Genomic DNA, 21,632 nt, shown 5'->3' on the forward strand with positions numbered 1-21,632 from the left:
CTAAGGGCAGGGGCAGGTGGCTGCGGGCGTCGGGGACGGTCGGGGGGCAGGAAGAAGTCGCGCGACATCCTCTGTGGGGTCCTGGGCTGCAGGCGGGCTCCGGAGGGAACAGCCCGGCCTCCACCAGGTCTGTGTTCGGCTTCGGAGCCGGGGACGAGCGCTCCAGCCAGCCCGGCTCGCAGGGCCCGGAGGGTGGCCTAGGGCAGGGCCGCGCGACAGGAGCCTGAGACACAGGCACATTGATTTGTTAGCGGGACCCGGCTGGGGGCGGGGGGGACGTTGCCATGGAGACCGGGGGTCGGGTGTGCGGCTCGGGGGGCGGGGGCCGGGGGCCGGGGGAGAAGCCGGCCGATGGGCGCGCCGCAGGCTCTCGGGGTTCGGGCGCGGCCCGCGGCGCCCCAGCACCTGTGCATTGTGCATTGTGCGGCGCGGGCGGCGGGGGGAGGGGACCGCGCGAGTCCTGGGAGGTGGGGGTGGGGCGGCGGGCCGGGGTCTGCCGAGGGGCGGAGCCGGGCTGACATCGCCGCGGGGATCCCAGCGAGAGCTGTGGGGGACGCCGAACACCGGAGGGACAACTTGGTGGCGGGGGAGGGGGGCCCCGGCGAGGACAGAGGGCGGCCGGCCCCCCTCGCCAGCCCCGCAGACTGACGGCGGCCGAGCCCGCCCTCCCCGTGGCGTCACTTCCGGCGGCGCCCCCTCCCACTTGCGCTCTCGGTCTCTGGAGTCGCCTCGGACTCCGCCCCGTGGCGATTGGAACGCGGGTCACGTAGCAACGCGGGGGAGAAAGGGAGAGGGGCGTGGCTCGGAGCTCGTCCAATCAGCGTGCGGGGGCGCAGGCCTCCGGCCGCTCGGCTTTAGCAACGTCGTTAGCAACACGTGGGGCGGGAGGAAGCACTGGGCGGAGGGGAGGGGGCCGAGCGGAGGAGCGCGGGAGGGGGGCCGCGGGAGGGAGGGAGAGCGCCGGGAGGGGGAGGAGAACTGACGTCAGCGGGAGAGTATTATGGTCTGTCGTGCGCTGGCTGCTGCTTTTCTGCTCCTGGAAGCGGCCAAGGGGGGAAGCGGCGAGTCAACATGGAGCTTTCAGCGGTGGGGGAGCGGGTGTTCGCGGCCGAAGCCCTCCTGAAGCGGCGCATACGGAAAGTAGGTGCTCCCGGGCCTAGGGCCTCCGTGCGGCCGGGCCCTCCCCTCCCGGCCCGGGTTCCCTCCCCCTGCTGCAGCCCAGCTTCCCTTCCCCCAGGTCCCAGCAGCGGCCGCGGCCGTGGCGGCGGCGGCCGTGGCGGCGGCGGCGGCTCTGAGCCCAGGCTCTTTCCTTAGACTTGCAGCGATGCACGGATTGCATGGGTGGGGGGCGGGGTGGGGAATGAATGCCGGTGCATGCACTTTGTGCAGCATTAGGTGCAGGGGTGATGCAGCGGGCGCGTGCCTTTTGCGGCGGGGTTTCGAGCATTCATCTGGTGCATGCATTTTCGCATGCATTTCATGTATCCTCGTCATGCGTTTCTCTCCATGCACACACATTATCCCCTTTGCACCCGCAGGGACGCATGGAATACCTCGTGAAATGGAAGGGATGGTCGCAGAAGTAAGTAGGTTATATGCAATTCTCAATCCCAGACTGTTATTCGGGAGGTTTCTTTCTTCCTCTTTTTGCCTTTACGTTGAAATACAATACAATGCAATGAGAAAAGTTACACACACACACACGCGCGCACACACACACACACACACACACCCTCTGCTCTCACCCTGCTGCTGGGACTGATGCCCACTTCTTCCTGATTCCCTTTAGGTACAGCACATGGGAACCGGAGGAAAACATCCTGGATGCTCGCTTGCTCGCGGCCTTTGAGGAAAGGTACAGACCCTTCCAAGTCCCAGCCACTCACTTAGAAACAAGTAGAGTGGCTTCTTTCCAGCCTGGAGTAGAGTCCCACTTGCTTTCTTTACTCACGCAGCCTTTCTCCTTTTCTTCTTTCTCCAGGGAAAGAGAGATGGAGCTCTATGGCCCTAAAAAGCGTGGACCCAAGCCCAAAACCTTCCTCCTCAAGGTAGTTTGGCAGTGTCCAATGGTGGAGGACAATGTTGTTGAGTGATTTGTGGGAAGGGGGCTCTGAGGGCTGTGAGCTAATGGGGTGTCCACACATGTTGCCTATTTGTAATCTAGGAGGGAGTTCCCTGACGATGTCACCAAGTCAGTAGCAGCACCAACAGTGTCTGGGGGGACGGGCTTGGCCACACTAGAATTCCTTTACCCTCCTCCTCCCAAATGGACATATAATCAAATGCAAAAAGTGTACTTTTTGCAAATGACTGCTTCCAGCCAAATCTACTCCTTCTCCCATCCTTCTACCTCTCAGCTCCAACAACCTCCCCACCCATTCATCCAGCCATCCACCCACCCACCCATCCATCCATCCATCCATTCACCTACCCACCCACCCACCCACCCACCCGCCCATCCATGCATCCATGTAGAAATTCCCAGGCATCATAGGGTAAAGATAGGAGGTCAGGGCTAGAGGAGGAGTCGCGTGGGGGTGGACAGGGCCCTGCCCCACTCTTGATACCATCTTCTCTCCTGCAGGCACAGGCCAAGGCAAAGGCCAAAACTTACGAGTTTCGAAGTGACTCAGCCAGGGGCATCCGGATCCCCTACCCTGGCCGCTCGCCCCAGGACCTGGCCTCCACTTCCCGGGCCCGGGAGGGCCTTCGAAACATGGGTTTGTCCCCGCCAGCGAGCAGCACCAGCACCAGCAGCACCTGCCGCGCAGAGGCCCCTCGGGACCGGGACCGGGACCGGGATAGGGACCGGGAGCGGGATCGAGAAAGGGAGAGGGAGCGAGAGAGGGAGCGGGAACGTGAGAGGGAACGAGAGCGGGGTACCAGCCGAGTGGATGACAAGCCCAGCTCGCCGGGGGACAGCTCGAAGAAGCGAGGCCCCAAGCCCCGGAAGGAGCTCCCGGACCCCTCACAGAGGCCCTTAGGCGAACCCAGCGCCGGCCTCGGAGAGTACCTCAAGGGCAGGAAGCTGGACGACACCTCTTCCGGGGCAGGAAAGTTTCCAGCCGGCCACAGCGTGATCCAGCTGGCCCGAAGGCAGGACTCGGACCTGGTGCAGTGTGGTGTGACCAGCCCTAGCTCAGCTGAGGCCACGGGCAAGCTGGCTGTGGACACCTTCCCGGCCAGGGTGATAAAGCACAGGGCTGCCTTTCTGGAGGCCAAAGGCCAGGGTGCCCTAGATCCCAGTGGCACCCGGGTCCGACATGGCTCAGGCCCCCCCAGCTCTGTGGGGGGCCTGTACCGGGACATGGGGGCCCAGGGGGGAAGGCCCTCCCTCATCGCCAGGATCCCTGTGGCCAGAATCCTGGGGGACCCGGAAGAAGAGTCCTGGAGCCCCTCCCTGACTAACCTGGAGAAGGTGGTGGTCACGGACGTGACCTCAAACTTTTTGACCGTCACCATTAAGGAAAGTAACACGGACCAAGGCTTTTTTAAAGAGAAAAGATGAATGCTGGGTGGGTGTGCCCAGGACGAGAGCAGGGGAGAGAGTGAGCGTGAGCTTGGCATAGTGATTTTTATTTCTGGGTGGGATGTGGCCTTTTGGCTGGTCCTGTCCCTGATGTCACCCCCACCCCCACCAGCCCCTTTCATCCCTCCTTCCTCCCCCTCAGTTTTTGTTGGAAAGATTATCTCTAGAGTTATATTTTCTATTAGATGTAAATATGTTATTTAAGAAAAATATCTAAATATATATATTTCAACTCTTGAAGTTGTTTTATTTAAAGGAGAGAGACTCTCATTGTGCTTTAGTTGGGGCAGCCCGAATGAGCTGGGGCAGGAGGGGCCCCCTTGCCCCAGGGCCCTAGGGAAGTTGGGGCCTGGGTACAGGTTTCTGAAGAGTGTCTGGAGGGGCTTGGCCTGCCCACCCCACCCCTCCTCCCTTCTCCCACAGCCCAATGCCAGACTCCTGGCACCAAGGCCCGGCCCAGATTTGCTCTCTCTTCCCATTCCCATTGGCCAGGCAGGCCAACAAAAGGTTGGCTCCCCAATCAGAAAAAAGGGGGGGTGGGGTCAGTCTGTTTTCCTTTTTTCTACTTTTTTTTTTTTTTTAAGGTAAAGAAGTCTATTAGGGAAAAAAGTATTAACTTGAATAAGCTTTTCGTGTGTGATGTTGAAGGTTAAAACGTCCCCAGCAGGCAGGGACAGGAGGTTTCTCCCCAGGACCACACCAGGAAATGCACTTTAGGGAGGGGTGTGTGTGTGGTACACACAGATCGTGTGTATGTCATGTGGATAAAACCTCCCCGTTCCCTCGTTCCTTTCCCTACTCCGCAGAAAGAAAAGAAATCCAGCGAATCTGTTTACATTCCCGAAATGCCAGGATAAATTGGGAGGATTGCGTGTCAGTGCCGAGAGTTCGAGACAGTTGTTTTACAAGAAAAGTGTTGGGGTGGACTTTTCCTTTTCGCGTCCTGTAGCTTCTCCAGGAGAAGAGACGGTGGCCCCCACCTCCCAGGAAGAGTTGGACAAGCCTCCCTGCCTGGGGAGGGCGGGCCGCCAGCTCTGTGATGGACACATGGCCAGACAGGCCCACCCTGCGGGACCCACGGAGGGAGGCGCGGCGGCGGGCGCTGGGCGGCGGGCGCTTCTGGGAGCAGTGGCTTCGCACCCAGGGCCTCTCCACGGCCAGGCTTGGAGTGTGGCGGAGGACCAGGGCTCGGAGCTCGGAGCTGGGGCTAGACTCACCCCAGCGGCTCCGGCCGGGCGGGCACGGGAAGGAGGGGCGAGGCGGGGTTTTCATCCAAGAATGCGCATCGGAACTTTTGCTTTTTCCTTTTTTTTTCCCCCGTCCTTCTTAAAAGCAAAAGCTATAATTTATAGGTCTTTTCGATTCGCAGTGTTCTCTATTTGAACTCGACATTCAAACTCCGCCAAAGGGGGAGGGAGGAGCGGGAGTTGGGAGTAGGGATGGCCGCGGCGGGGAAGGCCGTGCGCGGCGGCGGGGCCTGGGACGCTCCTGCCCGGCGGACTTGACCGCTCTGCGCTCCGAGGGCGCAGAACGCGCGCCCCTCTTTTGACTCAAAAGCACAAATCAGTCCCCTCCACTCCACCCCCGTCTCTTGGAGCACGGATCCCGCAGCCTGCCTGCCCTCCCCGCCCTTAAAGGGCCAGCGAAGATCTAACTTCCCATCGCTTGTTGAGGGAGGGGCGCGGGGGCCCTGCGCGCCAGAGGAAGCACAGACTGGGGGGGGAGCGAGGCGGGGAGTTGGGGGTGGGGGAGATTCGCGTGGGGTGGGGGGTGCTGGGAGGGAACCCCAGCCTCGTCCTCCGCACTCCTGGCTTCTCAGCCTCTCTCTCCTCCAGACTTTCTTGCCTTTAAAGAGAGAAAAGGAGGGAAACGGTGTACTACATGATTGTGTTTGTTTTTGAATATCAAATTGCGCCTATAAAGAGAAGCCCCTGGTATGGGGATTTTTATCCACTCACATTTGTAAAACTGGTATTTTAGACTTTGTATAAAGAAGCGCCGTTGACCGAGTGTATCTATTTAAATGTCGATGCTATTTTCAGATGAAACTTCACTGAAGGGGCATGTCTGTTACCTAGTGGGCGGGACTGGGGGACAGCGTCTTCACCTGGCCGCCGCCTTCCCTTCTCTCCCGCCTGTCCTTTACTCCCACCTCCCTCCCTTCCTGGGGCTGACTTTGCCCCTTCCCTTGGACCTTCTTTCCAGCCAGCTCTGTCCCTACCGCCCCTCCGTCCTGCTGTTTGTCCGTGGCCGTGGCCGTGTGTGTGTGTCTCTTTCTCTCGCTCTTGCGACGCTGACCTGGGGGGTGGGTGGGCAGGGGCCGGGAGGCCACGTGGCTGGGAGTCTGCAACCGCGCAGGATGTGTGCGCTGTTGGGTTTATTTAATTCTAAGATTTGTACAAATCTCCAATCGATCTCCGCCTCAGCTCAAGAGTGAAGCTTCGGTACCTATCTTCTGCGGTCGTGAATGTCTGTATCCAATACCGCTTTTTACGTGTTTAAATATATACTTTGTAAATAGAGACATGTCTGGGTTTTATTCTTCTTTTTCTTTCCCTGAGCAAAGGGAAGAGGCATCCCGGGAGGAGAGGATCCGTCCCTCTTCTCTCAGTACTCATCCCGTCCTCCTGCCCCCATCCTCGCCCCCATCGGCGGGGGAACCCACCTGGCTGGGATAGAGGTGGGCGTGGGAGGCCGCTGCGGCTGACTCTCCTCAGTCCGTCCGGGGGAATCCGTGGCTCTCCGCACCTACTGGCTGCACTTCTTCGGGACCCGGGCAGAATCTGGGGACCCCGGGAGGATGCGCCTGAGGTCGGGGGTTCCCCTTTCCTCTGGCGGGATCCTCCAGCGCGCCACACCCCCAGGCCGGAGGTGTGTGGTCTCCGAGGCCCCGGGGCCTCGCCACGTTGCCCAAAGCCTCCCGGTGCCAGCCCCTCGTAGCTGTCGTGAGACCCACTCCCCAGACCCACCCAACCTTGCTTGCGCTCCCCGAAATGCAGAGCCTCGCGCCTATTGATTGAGGAATTGAATTCGCGGGTATTGCTAGGCAACTGCCTGCTCGGAGCCGGCGCAGAGCGCTGCTGATGTGATTAGTGAACCTGGAGCCGCCGCGCCGCAGCCCCGCGCACCCCCGCCCCCGAGTCCCCGCAGCGTCTAGGGCCCAGGTCTCCTAGGCGGGCCTAAACCCCAACGCTGGGCAAGGGACGGTGCGGGGAGAGCAGAGTGCGGGGTGAGGGTGGAGAGGGAGATGTTCTTGGCCTTTTCTGGCCACAGACTTCACAGCAGTGGGGGCGGGGTCTTGAAGCCCGCACAGGAGAGCCACTCTTCGGATCCCCAAAGAGGCCACCGCACTAAACCCATTTCTACTTCCATAGTGCCCCGCAGACGTCACCCTGCCAGGAAGCCACGATTCAGGCTCACCCCTAACGCCCACCAGGAGGAACATGGACAGGGGTAGCTCACGCATCTCCAGCCCCTTGCTGAGGAGTCAGTGGCCTGGCCCTTGGCGGAGCTTCCCCCTTCCCCAGCTGTGACCGGTGTGGGAGGGCGCGGGAGGACAGGAGCGTCCTGGTGCCCAGGTCCAGGTTAGCGGGTCACAGAGCCTTAAGTGTCCTTCCGACGTGAAGGCCTGCGCTGCTGGCCGAGTAGGGTCGGTGGCCACCAGGCATCAAAGATCTCCGCCCGAGACTGCTCCACTGCAACGGGCGGTCTCTGTGCTGGCAGGGGACGTCAAGGGAAGGTGGGTGGGGTGGCCCCGCGATGGTCGCCACTTGGACGGGGCTCCCTCCTGCGTCCACTCCTGGGCGTGTGGGGCAGTGGAATGGGCTCCTGCTTGAGCAGATGGGAGGGCGCCCACCCTGCCCCTTTTTCGGGTTCGCTGGCCATCACCACCCTCGGCTTTGAGGAGCGCCCTCACGGGTTTCCGTTTCCTGGGCAGATTCCCTGGGAATTCCCCCACAACTGCAGAGACCAGGTGTGCGTGGCGGCCTCCAGCCGGACTGGTTACCCTGCGTCCCGAGGACAGGGCCGAACCTGGCCTCAGACAAACATTGGTTGGGTTGGAAGGTTCACGCTCTTCCTAAAGTGTCGGATCGGATTCATTTTCCGTCCGTTTGATGCTGGCTTCGCACCAATCCTGATCCAGGCATTGTGCCATTCGCCCGGGCCGCTGGCGCACAGACCTGTCCCGGCCTTCTGGGGCTCCTGTGCTGGTTTCCTCTTCTTATCTAAAAGCCCTCCAGGCCCAGAGGAGCCTCGGACCCAACTGAAGTCCGAGACTGGCGTGGCTCGGGGCTCGGCAGGACTCCGTGCTGTCCGTCGTGGAAGGCGGCTGCCCGCCGCCTCGGGTCTTGAACGCGGCGAGAGAGGCTGCGGGCCGGGTCGGGGCTTTCCTCCTGAGACTTCGGAGGCGGAGGTGGCCCGGGGTGCAGACGGTGCGATTGAGTCTCGGGCACCCTGGAGCCGCGGATGGCTTTTCCCTCGTCCGTCCGAAGGGCCGGCGGCCGACCTTGGTGGGACGCGCGCGCCCTCTGCAGGTGGCGGCGTCGGCTCGGGTCGCCGGCGCCCACCCCTTACCCCCGGGGGGCCAGTGGCTTTCTGGTTCCGAACCCGAGCTGAGGAAGCCTTACCTCCCCCCAACCCAAAGGTACCGCTGGGCGCCCACCGCCACGGGCGCCCCCTCTGCGTCCTCCCTGAGGCCCGGCGCTCGATCCACGAGGGCGGAGGGGAGGAAGGAGAGGTCCAGCCGCCCGGATGACCGTCCTCCCAGCCCCTCCGCACCCATCGCTCCCGGTCCCCTCGGGCAGGTCGCGGCGGCGTGGGGCTGGGCCCTCGAGCCGGGTCGGGCCCTTGGCAGCCCAGTCTATTCTTCTCAGGGGACACTGGATTAGGCGATCACATCAGCGGCGCAAAAACTAACAAAGGCCGAGCGAGCTCGGCCCGGCACCCGTCTGGCCGAATCCCTGTAGGAATGGGCTCTCCTGAAAGCCTGGCTCCACATCCCGGGCCGCGCCTGCTCCTGCTCGGCCAGCTTGCTCCTTCCTGGCGGTCCCAGCCCCTTTCTGTAGCTCTCATAAGCCAGAGGACAGGCCCGCTGGGGTCGCCCCTGCCCACTTTCTCCAAAACGAAACAGCCAGAGACTTGCGAAGGCAGCAAGAGAGAGCCCACCAGCAGTCTTCTTTCTCTCCAGCAGTCTGATTTCGAATTCGCAGGCCTTCCTGGAGCGGGCTAGTGCTGGGGGTCACATTTCCATTTGTAGGGGGAACCCTTTCCTGAACCAAAAGATTCAGGCCTTGGCCCCAAGTAGCTTTTCACCCAGTGACCCCAACATCTAGGCCCAGCTTCTCTCTTCACTTCAAAGAAGCTCTATTCTCCCTGGAGGCTGGAATTTATGAATAAATTCATGGTGAAGTTGGTGCAAGCCTTAAGGAGCCGGGGAAGGTTCTATAATAAGCAAATCGCCTCTTTATTCGCGAGCCTTGGGTTAGGAGTTGCAGTAGCTGCTAACTCACAGTGACTCCCCTGGAATTTTATGGCTGCCTCCTTGTAAAGCATTAGCACATGCGGCGGCTTCAAGGGGTTGAGTGGCTTTCCAACACAGCATCTCTGGATACTGTGGGGGTGGGGAGAGGGAGAGTTTTGGTTTAACTTTGAATGTCTCTGGAAGGGAGCAGTCTCAAAACGAGTTGATTATATATTGCAGCATCCCTGACCTCACCTACCAGATGCCGGTAATGCCGCCCCTGCCCCCAACCCCTAACATTGTGTTTTTTCTATTTTTCCCATTAATTCAGTCTCTCAAACTCAGCACTACTGATGTGCTGGGAAGGATCATTTCTTTCTGTCACGGAGACAGTTCTGTGCACCTCAGGACGTCTAGCAGCACTCCTGGTATCCACCCACTAGATGCAAGCGGCATCCACCCCACAGCTTGACAAGCAAGATCTCCAGATCTGCCAGGTGTCCCCTGGAATGCCAATTGTTCTCTGTTGTGAGCCACTGATATATGGACTCTCAAACACCCATCCTTTGCTTGAAAACATCTTTTTCTGCACCCTCCGCAAGTGGCCAAGCCTTTCCCAGTCTTTGACTTTTCTGTGCCACAAGTATTCGGCCCATGTCCAGACGAATTATTTTGCCTCAAGCAGAGTCTACTATGTTTCCAGGGATCACTCATGATGTACACCAGGCCAAAAGTTTTTTTAAAAATTTATTGATATACTAAGAGATAACAAAAGGACAAAAATCTTCTGATGCCATTTGCTGTCTTTCCCCTGCAAAATAAATTAACATCAGTCTAAAAGAAAAAACCCTGCAACCTATGCTAGTTTTCCAAAAATACTAGAAAACCCACAGAATCATGAGTTGCACTTGAGTAAAATCTGGTCATGTAGGCACTACCCGTCCCCAACTCCATTCCCCTTCCCCACACCATCAGGGGCTTTTTGGGGGAAGCATTTCCTTAAACTGGTTGATCCTAATTAAATGTGGGCCCTAGGCTGCTGTCCTGTTTCAACACAGATCCTTTCCTAGGGCAATAACATACCTACTTTTGTTCTCTTTTAAGAAAGCAAACAGCCATAGTTGAAAGCAATTAGAAGTGGCATACATGAATGATTTTGTTTTTAATTAAAAAACACAAATCAAGCCAGTGATTGGCTTTGGTTCAAAGCTTGATCCTCTCCCAAAGTCTCCCAAGCTCTCGGCCCAGAGCCCTCTCCCACTAGGCCAAAATTTCGAGTGTAACCAAAACAAGGAACACTCTTTTTTGGTACAAAATATATACATATAAAAATATGCCAACACCTCTGAGGAAGACAGACTGGCCACTGCTTCCTATTCAATACAGGAGCAAACAAGACACGGTTAACACACCATTCCACACACACACATTGCCACAGTTCCTGTGGGACCTTTGGGAAAAAAGCAACAATGCATCTTGTCAGATGTGCCAGATACCTAGCTACACAAACACAAACACACACACAAATAGCAGCAAATAAAAATAGAAAAAGTCTACTTTTATTTATTGGTAAACATAAGACAACCAAGTCCGAGCATTCGGTGCAGTTCGCAGTGACGGCACTTGCCCTGCACACGCTCTTGAAGCACCAGGAAAAACACACAACACAGTAAGAAGGCAAAGTGGCTGGGAGTAAGGTATCTGCAGATTCAAACTTTGGGATTGAAGTAGCTGGTAAACAGAAAGGCACCGAATCAGGGTCTGGAGAGACCTGGCTGCTGGGGAGGAATCTGGCCAGCCCAGGCAGACAGGGACAGACATCCTCATTTCTCCAACAGCTCCTGGAAGCCCAGAGTCACCCCAAGGGCTTGGAGAGCTGTTAGTCTGGCTTTGGAGCATTGAAGGTAGCACAGTGCTCAGCAGGAAGGAGTCACGACTTGGCTGTCTGAGCACAGGGAGGCTGGTGCCTGAGGCCCAACGTGCCAGGATCCATGCCTCCTCCCAGGATGCACAGTGAGCCGGAATCTCTCCCTGTCCTGTGGGAGCAGCTCTTCCCCTTACTGTCTGCTTCCAGCTCTGGCCTAGCTATCTGGGACTCTCAGCCCTTCAATTCGCCGAGGTGGGCACCATTCCTGTTGCAGCCAACACGGCCACTGTGGGCTGGCCCCCAAGTGGCATATGGATGGCCCTCAACGAAGCCATGGACATGGGTCCCTCCCCAAAGGCACACTGTTAAGACCAATTTGGCTACACCAAGGCCACCTCTTCCTATTTGGCACGGTGAGGTACTGGGGGGTCTTGCAGTCTGGTAGGCCTGCCCCCCGAAACCAGAGCCCACTCTCGAAGTCTGGGCTGCTCCATGGAAGGGTAGCCTTCCCTACAGTCAGGCACTGGAATATAGCCCCATGCCTGCTGGCTGACTCCATCCAATCAGAGGAACAGAAAGTCACCACCCCACCCTCTTTTATTTTTGGCATCACAAAGACCTAGTAACCAGATTGCCTGCCGCTGCCACCTCTGGGCTGCCCTGCCTTTCTGCCCAAGCTGCTTTCAGAACAGAAATCCTGCTATTGGTCAGAAGTCATACAAGGTAGCTCCCAGACGTGGCCACATAGAGGCGGCTCACAATCTTGAGTTAACAGGGGCCTCAGGGCCGAGGCTGACAGATTCAGCTTCCTGGGGCCCTCTACCAGGTAGGCCCCCTAGACCTTGTCCAGCTTCCCCAGTGGTACAGGTCTAGCTTTTCAGCTGGAAAGGAGCCAGGCAGGGAACCCCTGAAGGTGAGGGGGATTGTCAAGGAAAATGATATTCCTCAAGGAATACCTCATCCACTTGGGCAGGGCCCTGCATAGGCGGCAGGGAGGTGTCGGCAGGACCCACGGCCAACCCCTGCAGCACAGGCAGAGGTGGCAGACGGGCCCATCAACTCCCAAGTGCCAGCACTCCTGTCCTCCAGATCTCCGGGGTAGTCTGTGGGCCATGATTAGGACGAAGCCAGTCCTTTACTAGCAGAAGGTAGGTCCTGGAGTGGAGGGAGGGGCTTGTGGACCAAGGGTGCTGCCCACTGGACTCCCCTGGACCTGAGCACCTCCACTTTGGGTTTTCCTTAGGACACACTGAACTCTGGGCTTTTTAGAAATGGAACATGCTTCAGTGGGCCTGGGGCAGGAGGTGGGTCTGGGTTTGGAAGGGGACTCAGGTCACTTCTCACTGGGACATGGGCAGGAGGGAGGGTGGCAGCCACAGCCTGCCTTTCCTGCTCCGAGGCGTGGAGGCTCTTCAGGTGGAACCCAGCTGTGGGACCACCCCCGCCCCACCCATGCTGGCTTGTGGGCTATTTGGGGGCTGTGGATGCTGCCCTGAACTGGGCCTAGATGGCCGTGAAGCCAGCCTTTTAGGGCTCCTGGGCTTGCTCTACTCCAGCTGCCTGCCACTGTCCTTTCACATTAAGGCTCCAGCCAGCCCCCACCTGTCAAGGGCAAGCTCCCCACTTCACCACTGCCGGCTCAGGCAATGCCAGCCAGGCCCGCCCCTGCCCATCCCATCTCCCAAAAGCTGCAGCCAGGTGGAGGGAACACTAGTCCCACCGGCCTTGCCTCCCCACAATACTCTCTGCCCACTCCAGGGCTGAAGGCGAGGTGGACCAGAAGTCCCCTCCTGACACCTCAGTCCCTGCGAGACAGGAAGCAAAGCTGGGATTCAGTCACGCAGGCCAGGGAGGAGCAGTTCAAACTCAGCAACAACGCAGCCATGAAGAAGCCCGCTCTGTTCAAGACAGTCACCTGGAGCCACAGGTGCCACCGGGTTTCCTGAGGCAAGAGGGGAGAGCAAAGAGGCCTGCAGAGGTAGGCACGAGGTGGAGACCAACAAGGCAGTGAGGCCCCTTGCCCTATGTCCCGGGACAGGGCGGGGTGCGGGGAGAAGTCCCTTCCAAGCCTGCCCATCAACGAGGCTACCCACTCCTCCTCCCCTGACCCAGACTCTTGAGGGGGCTTGGGCTGGGAGTCACTTAGCCAACCAACATCATGGGCAGGAAAGGGGAGTAAGACCGGGCAGCTGGTGGCGCCGGGGCTTCAGTAATGCCTCAGGTTGAAGAAGCCCACGCTGGTGGGAGACTCCTTCACTGTGACGGTGATGAGGTTGGCAGTGACGTCGGTGACAAAGACGTGCTCGATGAGGCTGCGGGTGGGCTTCCAGTCCTGGCTGGTCTGAACGGACACTGACGGGTTCTGTCCAGTGCTGGGCGGTGAGGCGGAGTCGGGGTCGGAGTCCGAGCTGCTGCTCTCCTCGCCTGCGCTCATCTCTGGCAGTGTGGCCGCCTTGCGGGCTTCTCCAGGGGCTGTGCGGCTCTCCTGCCCGCTGGGGGTAGCACTGCCCTTGACACAGTCCCTCTTGCTGGCAGGGGTGGGCGGCGCCACTGCTCTGGAGGCCAGCTTCTCACTTTTGCTCGTGTCGGTGGGCATGGTGGCCCCGCTGGCCCCAATGAGGCCACTCCCAGTGCCCTTCCCAAGGACTGGGTTGGTGGCCGCGACACCCTTGGTGGCGGTGGTGTGGCGGGCAAGCAGACCCACCCCGGGCATGCCATTCTTGACACTCTGCAAGTCCAAGACCTGGAGACTCAGCTCCTGGGTGGGTGCTGGCTGGGGGCCTGGGCACCCAGCAGGCACCCTGTTGGCACCATGGGTGTGTAGGGGGCCCCCTGTGCTCCCCACTTTCTGCTCCACAGCCCCACTGCTGGGGGCCTTCGGGATTTTGCTTCCTGGAGGGCTCATTCCCAGCTCCCCTTTCTGCGTCCTCACCTTCAGGTCCAGCCCGAGGCCGCACTTATTGGTGGCCTGGGCCTTCAGCGCCAACCTGCTGGCGGCCTGGGCCTGGCTCTGGGTCATGCGGTTCATGTAGTGCACGATGGAGCTCTGCCAACTGATGCCACCCCGGCCGGGGCTACTGGCCATGCCCTTCATTAGGCTGGCCAGGTTCTCTGGGGTGGCCATGGCACTGGGGCCGCCACAGGCCTCCTTGGCGTGGGCCTTCAGAGCTGCCAGGCCTGCAACGGGGGCGCTGAGTGGAGGGGGCAGTTTGCCGGCCGGGGCCCCCAGATCCTTCCGGGCAGTCTTTAGCACTTTGGCCAGGCTCACGGGTCTTCGGGCTGCCTTCTGCTCTGGGGGCAGGGGCTTTCGTCCCCGCTTCTTCCGGATGGGATCCTTCAGCTCGGGTTTGGCCACCAGGATCTGGGCCTTCTTCTGAGGCACTGGGTGGGTCTCGCGGCCCCGGGGACCCCTCTTGGCATCTAAGTCACTGTCATCCTCTTCATCCGAGGAAGAGGACGACGACGTGGAGGAAGAGGAGGAACTGCTGGACTTGGATTTGGAGGGAGCATCGGGTTCCTGGAAAGATAAAGGAGAAGTTGGCTGGGTGCGGTGGCTCACGCCTGTAATCCCAGCACTTTGGGAGGCTGAAGCGGGTGTTATCACCTGAGGTCAGGAGTTCAAGACTAGCCTGGCCAACATAGTGAAACCCTGTCTCTACTAAAAATACAAAAATTAGCCGGGTGTTGTGGCGCGCACTTGTAGTCCCAACTACTGCAGAGGCTGAGGCAGAATTGCTTGAAATTGGGAGGTGGAGGCTGCAGTGAGCCGAGATTGTGCCACTGAACTCCAGCCTGGGCGACAGAGCGAGACTACGTCTCAAAAAAAAAAGATAACGAAGGTGTCACACCTCCACTGCCTGCTCCCAGGGTCCAGAGTGCCATGCTGTCCCCAAGGAACACTGGGCACCTTGCAGCCATCAACTCCTGTGGCTTCCAGACCAGAGAGGCAGTCAGGAAGGAGCAACTTCTCACCGCGCTCACAGTTCCATGAGAAGCAAAATTAAAAGTAGATAGAGAGAAAAATAGGTGGCTCGTAAAAATGAAGACAGAATAAGGGCGGACAGAGTCCACACCACGACATCCCCGTCCACCATCAGCTTTCAAGGGGGATGCAGACTCAGCTCCAGGCTGTAGAGCAGACGTTCAAAGGGAACTGTATCCAGAGCATCACAGTTTTCAGGACGCAGGAGGTTATAAGTCGTATGAAGTAGCATGCACAGCTTTGCAGCCTACACCAAGTGGGCTTCAGTATCCCCATTTCACAGTCTGAGCCTTCCAGGATACAGGTAAACAAACCACTGCCTTCCTCGCCTTCTGGATGTCACCGCAAATATTAGGTAAGAGTGTCCTCGTGCTTTATAGGCCTCCATGCTGTCTGCTAGGTCAGAATTCTACAGCGTGTTAGGGAGTCAGATCCAACACCGCCTCCCTACCACCCCGTTCTCCCGACTTCCACAGGAGTGATCTCCTCATACCAGGCATCGGTCACTGCCTTGTGGCCACTCCTCAGTCAGCAGAACCTCTGCAGCCCCCACCATCCCACTCAAAAGCAAGATTTGCAAGACAGCGTGTAAGGCCAGTGTGGACCAGCCAACCAGATTCCACAGCAGGGAATCCCGTTCCCTCAGGACATCCTCCTGGCAAGGCAAGTTCTGTAAGTGACTGAGCTCACAGCCACAACATGCGAAGGTCCGGGGCGGGGACAGTGCCCGGAGGAGGGAATTAAAGCCACACCTGGGACTGAGGCCAGGCCCTCCTCCCCCATCCTGTCCTGCCTCACCTGTCCTCAGGGGAGGGAGGGGTCCTACCACGGACCCCAGGGGTGCATGGATACCTGTGGCGGGGTGAGCCCATCACTGTAGTGAGGAGGGGTGACAGGACAGTCCCGAGAAGGCCGAAGCACATCATCAGCCCACACTGCTTCTGCCCTCCTCCAAGGCCCCTTCTGGCACCCCCTGGCTATTCGGTCAGCCCTGCCGTTTCTGGCCACCTCGATTTAAGGTGCACTCACAGGTGGGCCTGGAGTAGCCCAAAATCCTAGGCTTTTGAGTCATATCTAGCTGGCAATCCTATGAGCACCTACTGTAAGCATGCTTCCTGTTCCTTTCCGTCCCCCAAGGACCCCCTGGGAGGGAAGAGTGCTTGTCAGTGGCAGTTTGACTCTGCCACCCAGCAGACAGGCGTGCAGGACAGGCTGAAGCAGGAAGTCCCTGGGAGGTGCGGGGCGGAACTCTCAGCCGGCTGAGGCCCCCTGGCAGCAGAAGCTGAGAGGCAGGAAGAAAGGGGGCTCCTGTTTTCCGAGTAGAGGGACAGACTGTTGGGAGAAGTGCCACACCCTTCCTGAGGGCCCCAAACCCTCCCTCTGCCTGCCCCCTACCCCAAGGGGGTGCCGGGAGGTGGGGTCAGCATACCCAGCACAGCCACCCACCTTGAGCTTGGAGCGCCGGCTGCAGGAGGACACGGCAGTGAGCTTCCTTGGCCGGCCTCTGGGCCTCTTGCCTCTCTTCCGGTTCTGCACCTCCTTCTCATGTTCCCTGAAGGCACACCGCTAGTTAATGGGGGAGAAGCCCTGTGCACACACCCCTTCTACCATGTGGGACACTCTGGCTTCCAGCACCCTATTCCTGTTGGCCTGTAATAGCTTATCCTGTTTGCCGCAAACACATCATCAAATACCCAAGGTAGAGATCAGACCCCATTCTCTGCACGAGGGTCAGTAACCAGCCATCCCATTTCATTTGGGTAAGGACAAGCTGAAGACAGGAAAGCAATGCTGGGAAAACAATGATGCCCCAGTATTCTCCGACTTCTCTTAAGACAGCTTCCTGCAGGTGCACTGCTGCATGGAAATTCTAGCATATCCTCACCAGAAGTGGCCTTGGTGGCCACACGGTCCAACCTCCTTACTTTCAACAGAAGGAAGCCCAGGGCAAGGGGATGCCACCAATCCCCGGGGCAGCTGCTGATGCATAAACCCTCACCCGGGCAAGGAGCACCATGGGCCGTGCCCTCCAGCCCTTGCAGAGCCTGGCTGCTGGCACATGACTCTCCTTGTTTCCTTTTAAAAAATACCTCTCCGTTCCTAAACTCTACTCTTGAGGGAGATAACAGAGGTGCCGAGTTCTGAGGCAGGCAGGGCTCAATGCATGCACCACTTGCAGTACCTGCCCCCCCACCCAGAAGAGCCTCCACACCTCCAGCCCCCCAGGCAAAGCTTGTATTTCAGGCCACTCTCAAGGGAAGGGGCCCTGATAATTATCTGGGCAAACCATCATCTCACTGGGGCCTGAAGGCAACCTCCTCAACACAGTTCTGATTAGTAAGTACCAGGCAAAGCTCATACTCCAATTAAGTGCTGGTCCTTAACCCGAAATCTCCTAAAAGGACAATGAAGTGCTCATGGATCTCCTCCGCTGAAATATTAACCTGTGCACTGAGTGCTGTGAGCCTGTGCGTCACCAAGGGCCATACCCCCACCCCCTCAAACACCAAGCAGGTAACCGCCAGCTCCTAGTGCCCAGAGGGAGCTAACATTTTGGTGGATGGAGAAGGCTGAACAACCACCTTCTCCGTTTTCTGTCTTCCACGATGTAATCCAAGCCACCCATGGGTTTTAAACTCTTGTTATCTCAGGTGTTTTCTGCTCGTCTGCTCTAACCAAAACCAGGGGCAAGGGCACGATCTCTCTCAACAGTTAGGACACTGTCTTAGATGCAGAGAAACGCACCAGCCTCTGAAGTGGACCAAGCCGTTCCCTCACCTCAAGGCTCACAGGACCCAGACAGGAACTAACAGAAGACAATGGGTTGCCATTATGATTTTCCAAAGGGATTTAAGCAAGCACAGGCTCTTCTTTTCACTCGCCCCACCAGTAAACTCTATTTCCCCATTGTCATGTCCCCTTTGGGAAGACCCAAAATGTCCTGCTACAGTGGAAAAAAGCGAACACACCTTTTGCTACCAGAGAACCAACCTTCCAGATTGACCCTGGCTGGGAAAGACTCCAGCAACCAATTCTTCTGCCTCTATCCACAGGGCAAATCCAGCCAGGGGAGCCAGGGGGAGCTGTCAGTGAAACCCCCCACGTCTTGCCATTGCTTCAACCGCACTCCCTCGCCCTTCATGCTGGGGTGCGATGGGCACATCCACTACCCTCTCCTCACTACCCCTTGCCCTCGAACATCTCAAGGAGGTCTATCTCTTAACTTTTCTACCAAAAAATAGAATGACATCTAGAATTACAGAAACAAGTCTGGCCCAATCTGGCCTCATGGTGCTACTTGGTACTGTATGCTGCAGGCCAGAGCAAAATAAATGTTTCGTTCTTGAGAGAGACATCACAATAGGCACAACCGCGTGCTGTGTGTTCCAGCTCCCTCTCTGAGCCTTCTCTTGCCTGATGGCACACGCGTGCAGGGCTGGAAGGGCATACCTGCGTCACTGTAGCAAACCTGCTATCCTGGTTTTTTGTTAGCGCCATGTGCAAATTACTCAGCAGAAAAGGCCAAGAGAAACTATAACATCTTTATCTGAAGCAACTGAAAAAGTTGGTTTTTTACAAGTATGGCTGTCGGAAACACCAAAGCAGCACTTACTTGGGGTCTTCTCAGGGATGGATACAGGCTGGCTAGAAGAAGGTGGGAGAGGGGTTGGCTGGGGACTTTTACAGCCAGCCACAGAGATGGCCCTGGAGACAATCTTGCTAAGGGACCTCAGACCACAGCCCCAGCTCCAGCCTCCGGGCAGGCGAGCAGCGCCCAGCACGACTCCAACCAGCCACCGTCCCTCCCCCACGCCCTCCCCACAGTGCTGTCAGCGTCCTCACTTCTTCTGGAAGGCAAGGAGCAGCCTCGGGTCCAGGATGTTCTCCTCCGGCTCCCAGCTGTTATGTCTGCAAAGCAGAGGGCAGGGCAGCATTAGACGCCAGGCTGATGATCACCGCTTTGCAAGGCAGCCCGAAGGGGCCCGCCCTCACCGCTCCTCGACTTGAGCCGATGGCAGTGGCACCGTAGCACCGTGGCACTTCTCAAAGTCCAAACCCAGGTTTTGGAGGCTGGCCACCCCCCACGAAACCAGCACTCTAACCTCAGACCCAAAGGGAAACTGCTCCAACCCCCCAATTAAAACAAGGCCACAAGAGGACTCTCACAGCCTCTGCCTGGGAGAAAAACAAATCCCCATAAAACGCAAAGTTGCAGAGAGGGAATCCCCCAAACCCTGGCCTGGAGCCAGAGGAGGAAGGGAAGGCAGGTCCAGGATGCAGGGAGGGGCACAGGCGCCCAGCCCGAGATCCAGAACAATGTGGCGCGCGGGCCGGGGCACCTCGAGGGGTAGCGAAGAAAAGAGCGGGGTCCGGGAAGACGCGGAAACGGGGCTGCGGGAGCAGCTGTGCACAGAGCCCCTTCCGGGGATGCCAAATCCCCTCCCTTCCATTAAAAGAAAGAAAAAAAAAAGAAACCCTACATCCATCAATAGGAAGCTCAGGTTACAGCGGGGAGAATCTGGCCAAGAGGAGGGGGGCTTGCATCCCGCGCCTCCCTCCCGGCCGGGACCGGGGTTGGGGGAAGCGCGGCGCGGGGGCCGAGGAGATTCCGGCGCGGGGGGCCACCCAGCTCTGCACCCGCGGGCGTGTAAACAAAGGGCAACCTCGGGCCGGGCGGCCCCCGCCCCCTTCAGAGCCGGAGGAGCCGGCGGGGACCCCACCAACTTCCCGCTCTGCCCGCGGGCGCCCCCAGACCCCCGGACGGCGCGACCGAAGGGCTCCACGTCCCCACCCCCAGGCAAGGGGGCGGCAGGGGGGCGCGGCGTCGCGGAGGACTCACTTGGAGGACCAGCCGCGCCACTTGACCAGGTACTCCAGCTTGCCCTGCGGGGAGAGAAGAGGGGCCGTGAGCCAGACGGGCAGCGGGCGGCGGGCGGGGGGCCGGGCAGGCCGCACGCACCTTGCGGAGCCGCTTGCTCAGGATGCACTCGGCGGCGAAGACCTGCTCGCCCACGCTGCTCAGCTCCTCCATGCTGCCCGGCAGCCAGCCCGACCGCGGCGCCCGCCGCCCGTCACCCGCCCGCACCGCCGCGCGCCCCGCCGGCAGCACACAAAGCACCGCCCCCGCCCGGCGCCGGCCCGCCCCGCGCACGCGCACCGCCGCTCCGCGCCCGCGCCCCGGCCCGCCGCCCGCCCCCGCGCGCTGCCCAAATCCCGTGCGGGCCAATCAGCAAGGGGGGGCGGGCGCGGGGCGGGGCGGGGCGCGCATTGTCCGCGGCGGGCTGGGCCTCGCGCTCCGGCGGGGGGTCCCGCGCGGGGCCCCGGGCGGGGGCGGGGCGGGGGTGGGGGTGGGGGTGGGGGCGCGGGCGGGCCCCTGGCTGGGGGAGGAGGCGCCTAGGGGCTTCGGGCCTGGGGCTCCCACCGAGTCCCGCGTGGTTCCCGGGGCGCGCCCGGCCTTGCTCCCAACTCCTTTTTCCGAGCAAAAAGCCATTGTTCTGGCCCGAAGGGAGGGAAGCGGGACGGGGCGCGGCGGCCGCTTCCTGCCCCCGCCTTCGAGGGGCGCTGCTCCGGAGCGCGCGGGGCCCCACCCTTCCCCCGGCTTCTTGAACTGGCTTTTCCTCGGCAGCGGGGGCGTCGCTCTGTTTTGGAGGAGGGCAAAACGGGTCGGGGGCTGGGGAAGGAAAGGAAGATGAAGTCCAGGGGAGGGGCCCACAAACTCCAGCAGCCCAGGCTTTTTCCCCCAAAGGCGAGAGAGGAAAATGCTTTAACTTAAACCACCAAGCACTCTGAGAAAGAAGTAATAAGAACTGCCCGGAGTTCTTATTAAACAGCTATGAAAAGTGGATCCAGCCCCCGAGTTTTAGGGCACTTGTAGGGAGAAAACCAGCTGCACCTTTTCTGAATTTGTTCCCGGATTTTGATGAAATGGAGGCGGAGGGGACAGTTTGCAGGGCTGTTCCTAACTTAGGACTAGGTCAGTAGTGGCCCGCCAGGGCTGGGCAGCCGGCGTCCTTCGGATCAATTGTCCGCGGCAGAAAAGGGTCAGGCCATGTTATGAAAGTGGGGGTGACCCCGTGTCCTCCCTGTGATCGTCGTCCGCAGGCTACCCTTTTATTCCGATGTTAAGATTTGAATTCCATGAAGAATCACCCTTTAAGTTATTTAGATTTTGAATCAGGATAAGTCAAACACTTAATGAAAGAGACCTGAGCCTTAACTTCATTCGTCTCAATGCGATCTAACTCCATGAAAATTCACTCTCTGCTTTTCTTGCTTCCTTGAACACAGCTGCAAAATTCTCTTTTTGTTGAGCAGATCCAAAAGTCGTTTCTTGTTGTAGGAGACTGTCTCAATGTAATTGTGATCATCAAAACCATATTTATAAAGGGTTCTGCAGGAGAAATGCGTTTTTTTTTGTTTTAACAGAAAGGCCTACTGGAGAAAATACTGAACTGTAGGAACCGATCTTTCAATTTATGGCGTGTTCTTCAGTTTCTTTGGTTAGATAGGTTACAAGCATTTGATTTCCTGGAGAGTACGTGCAAATTCAGATGTTGTTTGCAAAGAGGGCAGGAGAAAGGGAAATGTCCTTGGGGGGAAGGTGTTTGTTTACTCAGGGGCAGAGGCAGTAAAGAATCCTAGTGTTGGGATAAAACTGGCCTCTGGAGTGAAGGGATCTGCTAACAGTCTCTCCGCCGGCTCCTTTTGTATCCCTGTCTTGTGCAGCTTGGCAGTAAATTGTGGAGTTGAGGGCAAAGGTGTATTTATTGTAATCGTACAAATAGCTGGATCA

General features: G+C 58.7%; 2 protein-coding genes across 2 annotated transcripts; one reads left to right on the plus strand and one right to left on the minus strand.

The window, feature by feature from the left end:
* Window positions 1-959: 959 nt before the first annotated feature.
* On the plus strand, window positions 960-6,051 carry CBX8 (chromobox 8). Its single transcript, XM_003278440.3, has 5 exons — window positions 960-1,140; window positions 1,539-1,582; window positions 1,790-1,855; window positions 1,982-2,048; window positions 2,585-6,051. The coding sequence occupies exons 1-5, from the start codon at window positions 1,072-1,074 to the stop codon at window positions 3,506-3,508; spliced, it is 1,170 nt and encodes a 389-aa protein (XP_003278488.2). The 5' UTR covers window positions 960-1,071; the 3' UTR covers window positions 3,509-6,051.
* Window positions 6,052-10,517: 4,466 nt separating this feature from the next.
* On the minus strand, window positions 10,518-19,953 carry CBX2 (chromobox 2). The gene is made up of 5 exons (XM_030827266.1): window positions 19,800-19,953; window positions 19,680-19,723; window positions 18,683-18,748; window positions 16,286-16,391; window positions 10,518-14,374 (listed from the first exon to the last, which is right to left on the minus strand). Exons 1-5 carry the CDS (start codon window positions 19,869-19,871, stop codon window positions 13,064-13,066), a joined length of 1,599 nt encoding a protein of 532 aa, XP_030683126.1. The 5' UTR covers window positions 19,872-19,953; the 3' UTR covers window positions 10,518-13,063.
* Between the last annotated feature and the right edge of the window lie 1,679 nt (window positions 19,954-21,632).

Source organism: Nomascus leucogenys, chromosome 14 (assembly GCF_006542625.1).
Source record: "Nomascus leucogenys isolate Asia chromosome 14, Asia_NLE_v1, whole genome shotgun sequence".
In the NCBI taxonomy this organism is placed as follows: Eukaryota; Metazoa; Chordata; class Mammalia; order Primates; family Hylobatidae; genus Nomascus; species Nomascus leucogenys.

Coding starts and splice junctions, on each gene's coding strand:
- CBX8 (XM_003278440.3), top strand. CDS start 1,072: ATGGAGCTTTCAGCGGTGGGGGAGCGGGTGTTCGCGGCCGAAGCCCTC. Junction 1,856..1,981: donor CTCGCGGCCTTTGAGGAAAG/GTACAGACCCTT, acceptor TTCTTTCTCCAG/GGAAAGAGAGATGGAGCTCT. Junction 2,049..2,584: donor CCAAAACCTTCCTCCTCAAG/GTAGTTTGGCAG, acceptor TCTCTCCTGCAG/GCACAGGCCAAGGCAAAGGC.
- CBX2 (XM_030827266.1), bottom strand. CDS start 19,871: ATGGAGGAGCTGAGCAGCGTGGGCGAGCAGGTCTTCGCCGCCGAGTGC. Junction 19,724..19,799: donor TGAGCAAGCGGCTCCGCAAG/GTGCGTGCGGCC, acceptor CTCTCCCCGCAG/GGCAAGCTGGAGTACCTGGT. Junction 14,375..16,285: donor GCCGGCGCTCCAAGCTCAAG/GTGGGTGGCTGT, acceptor TTATCTTTCCAG/GAACCCGATGCTCCCTCCAA.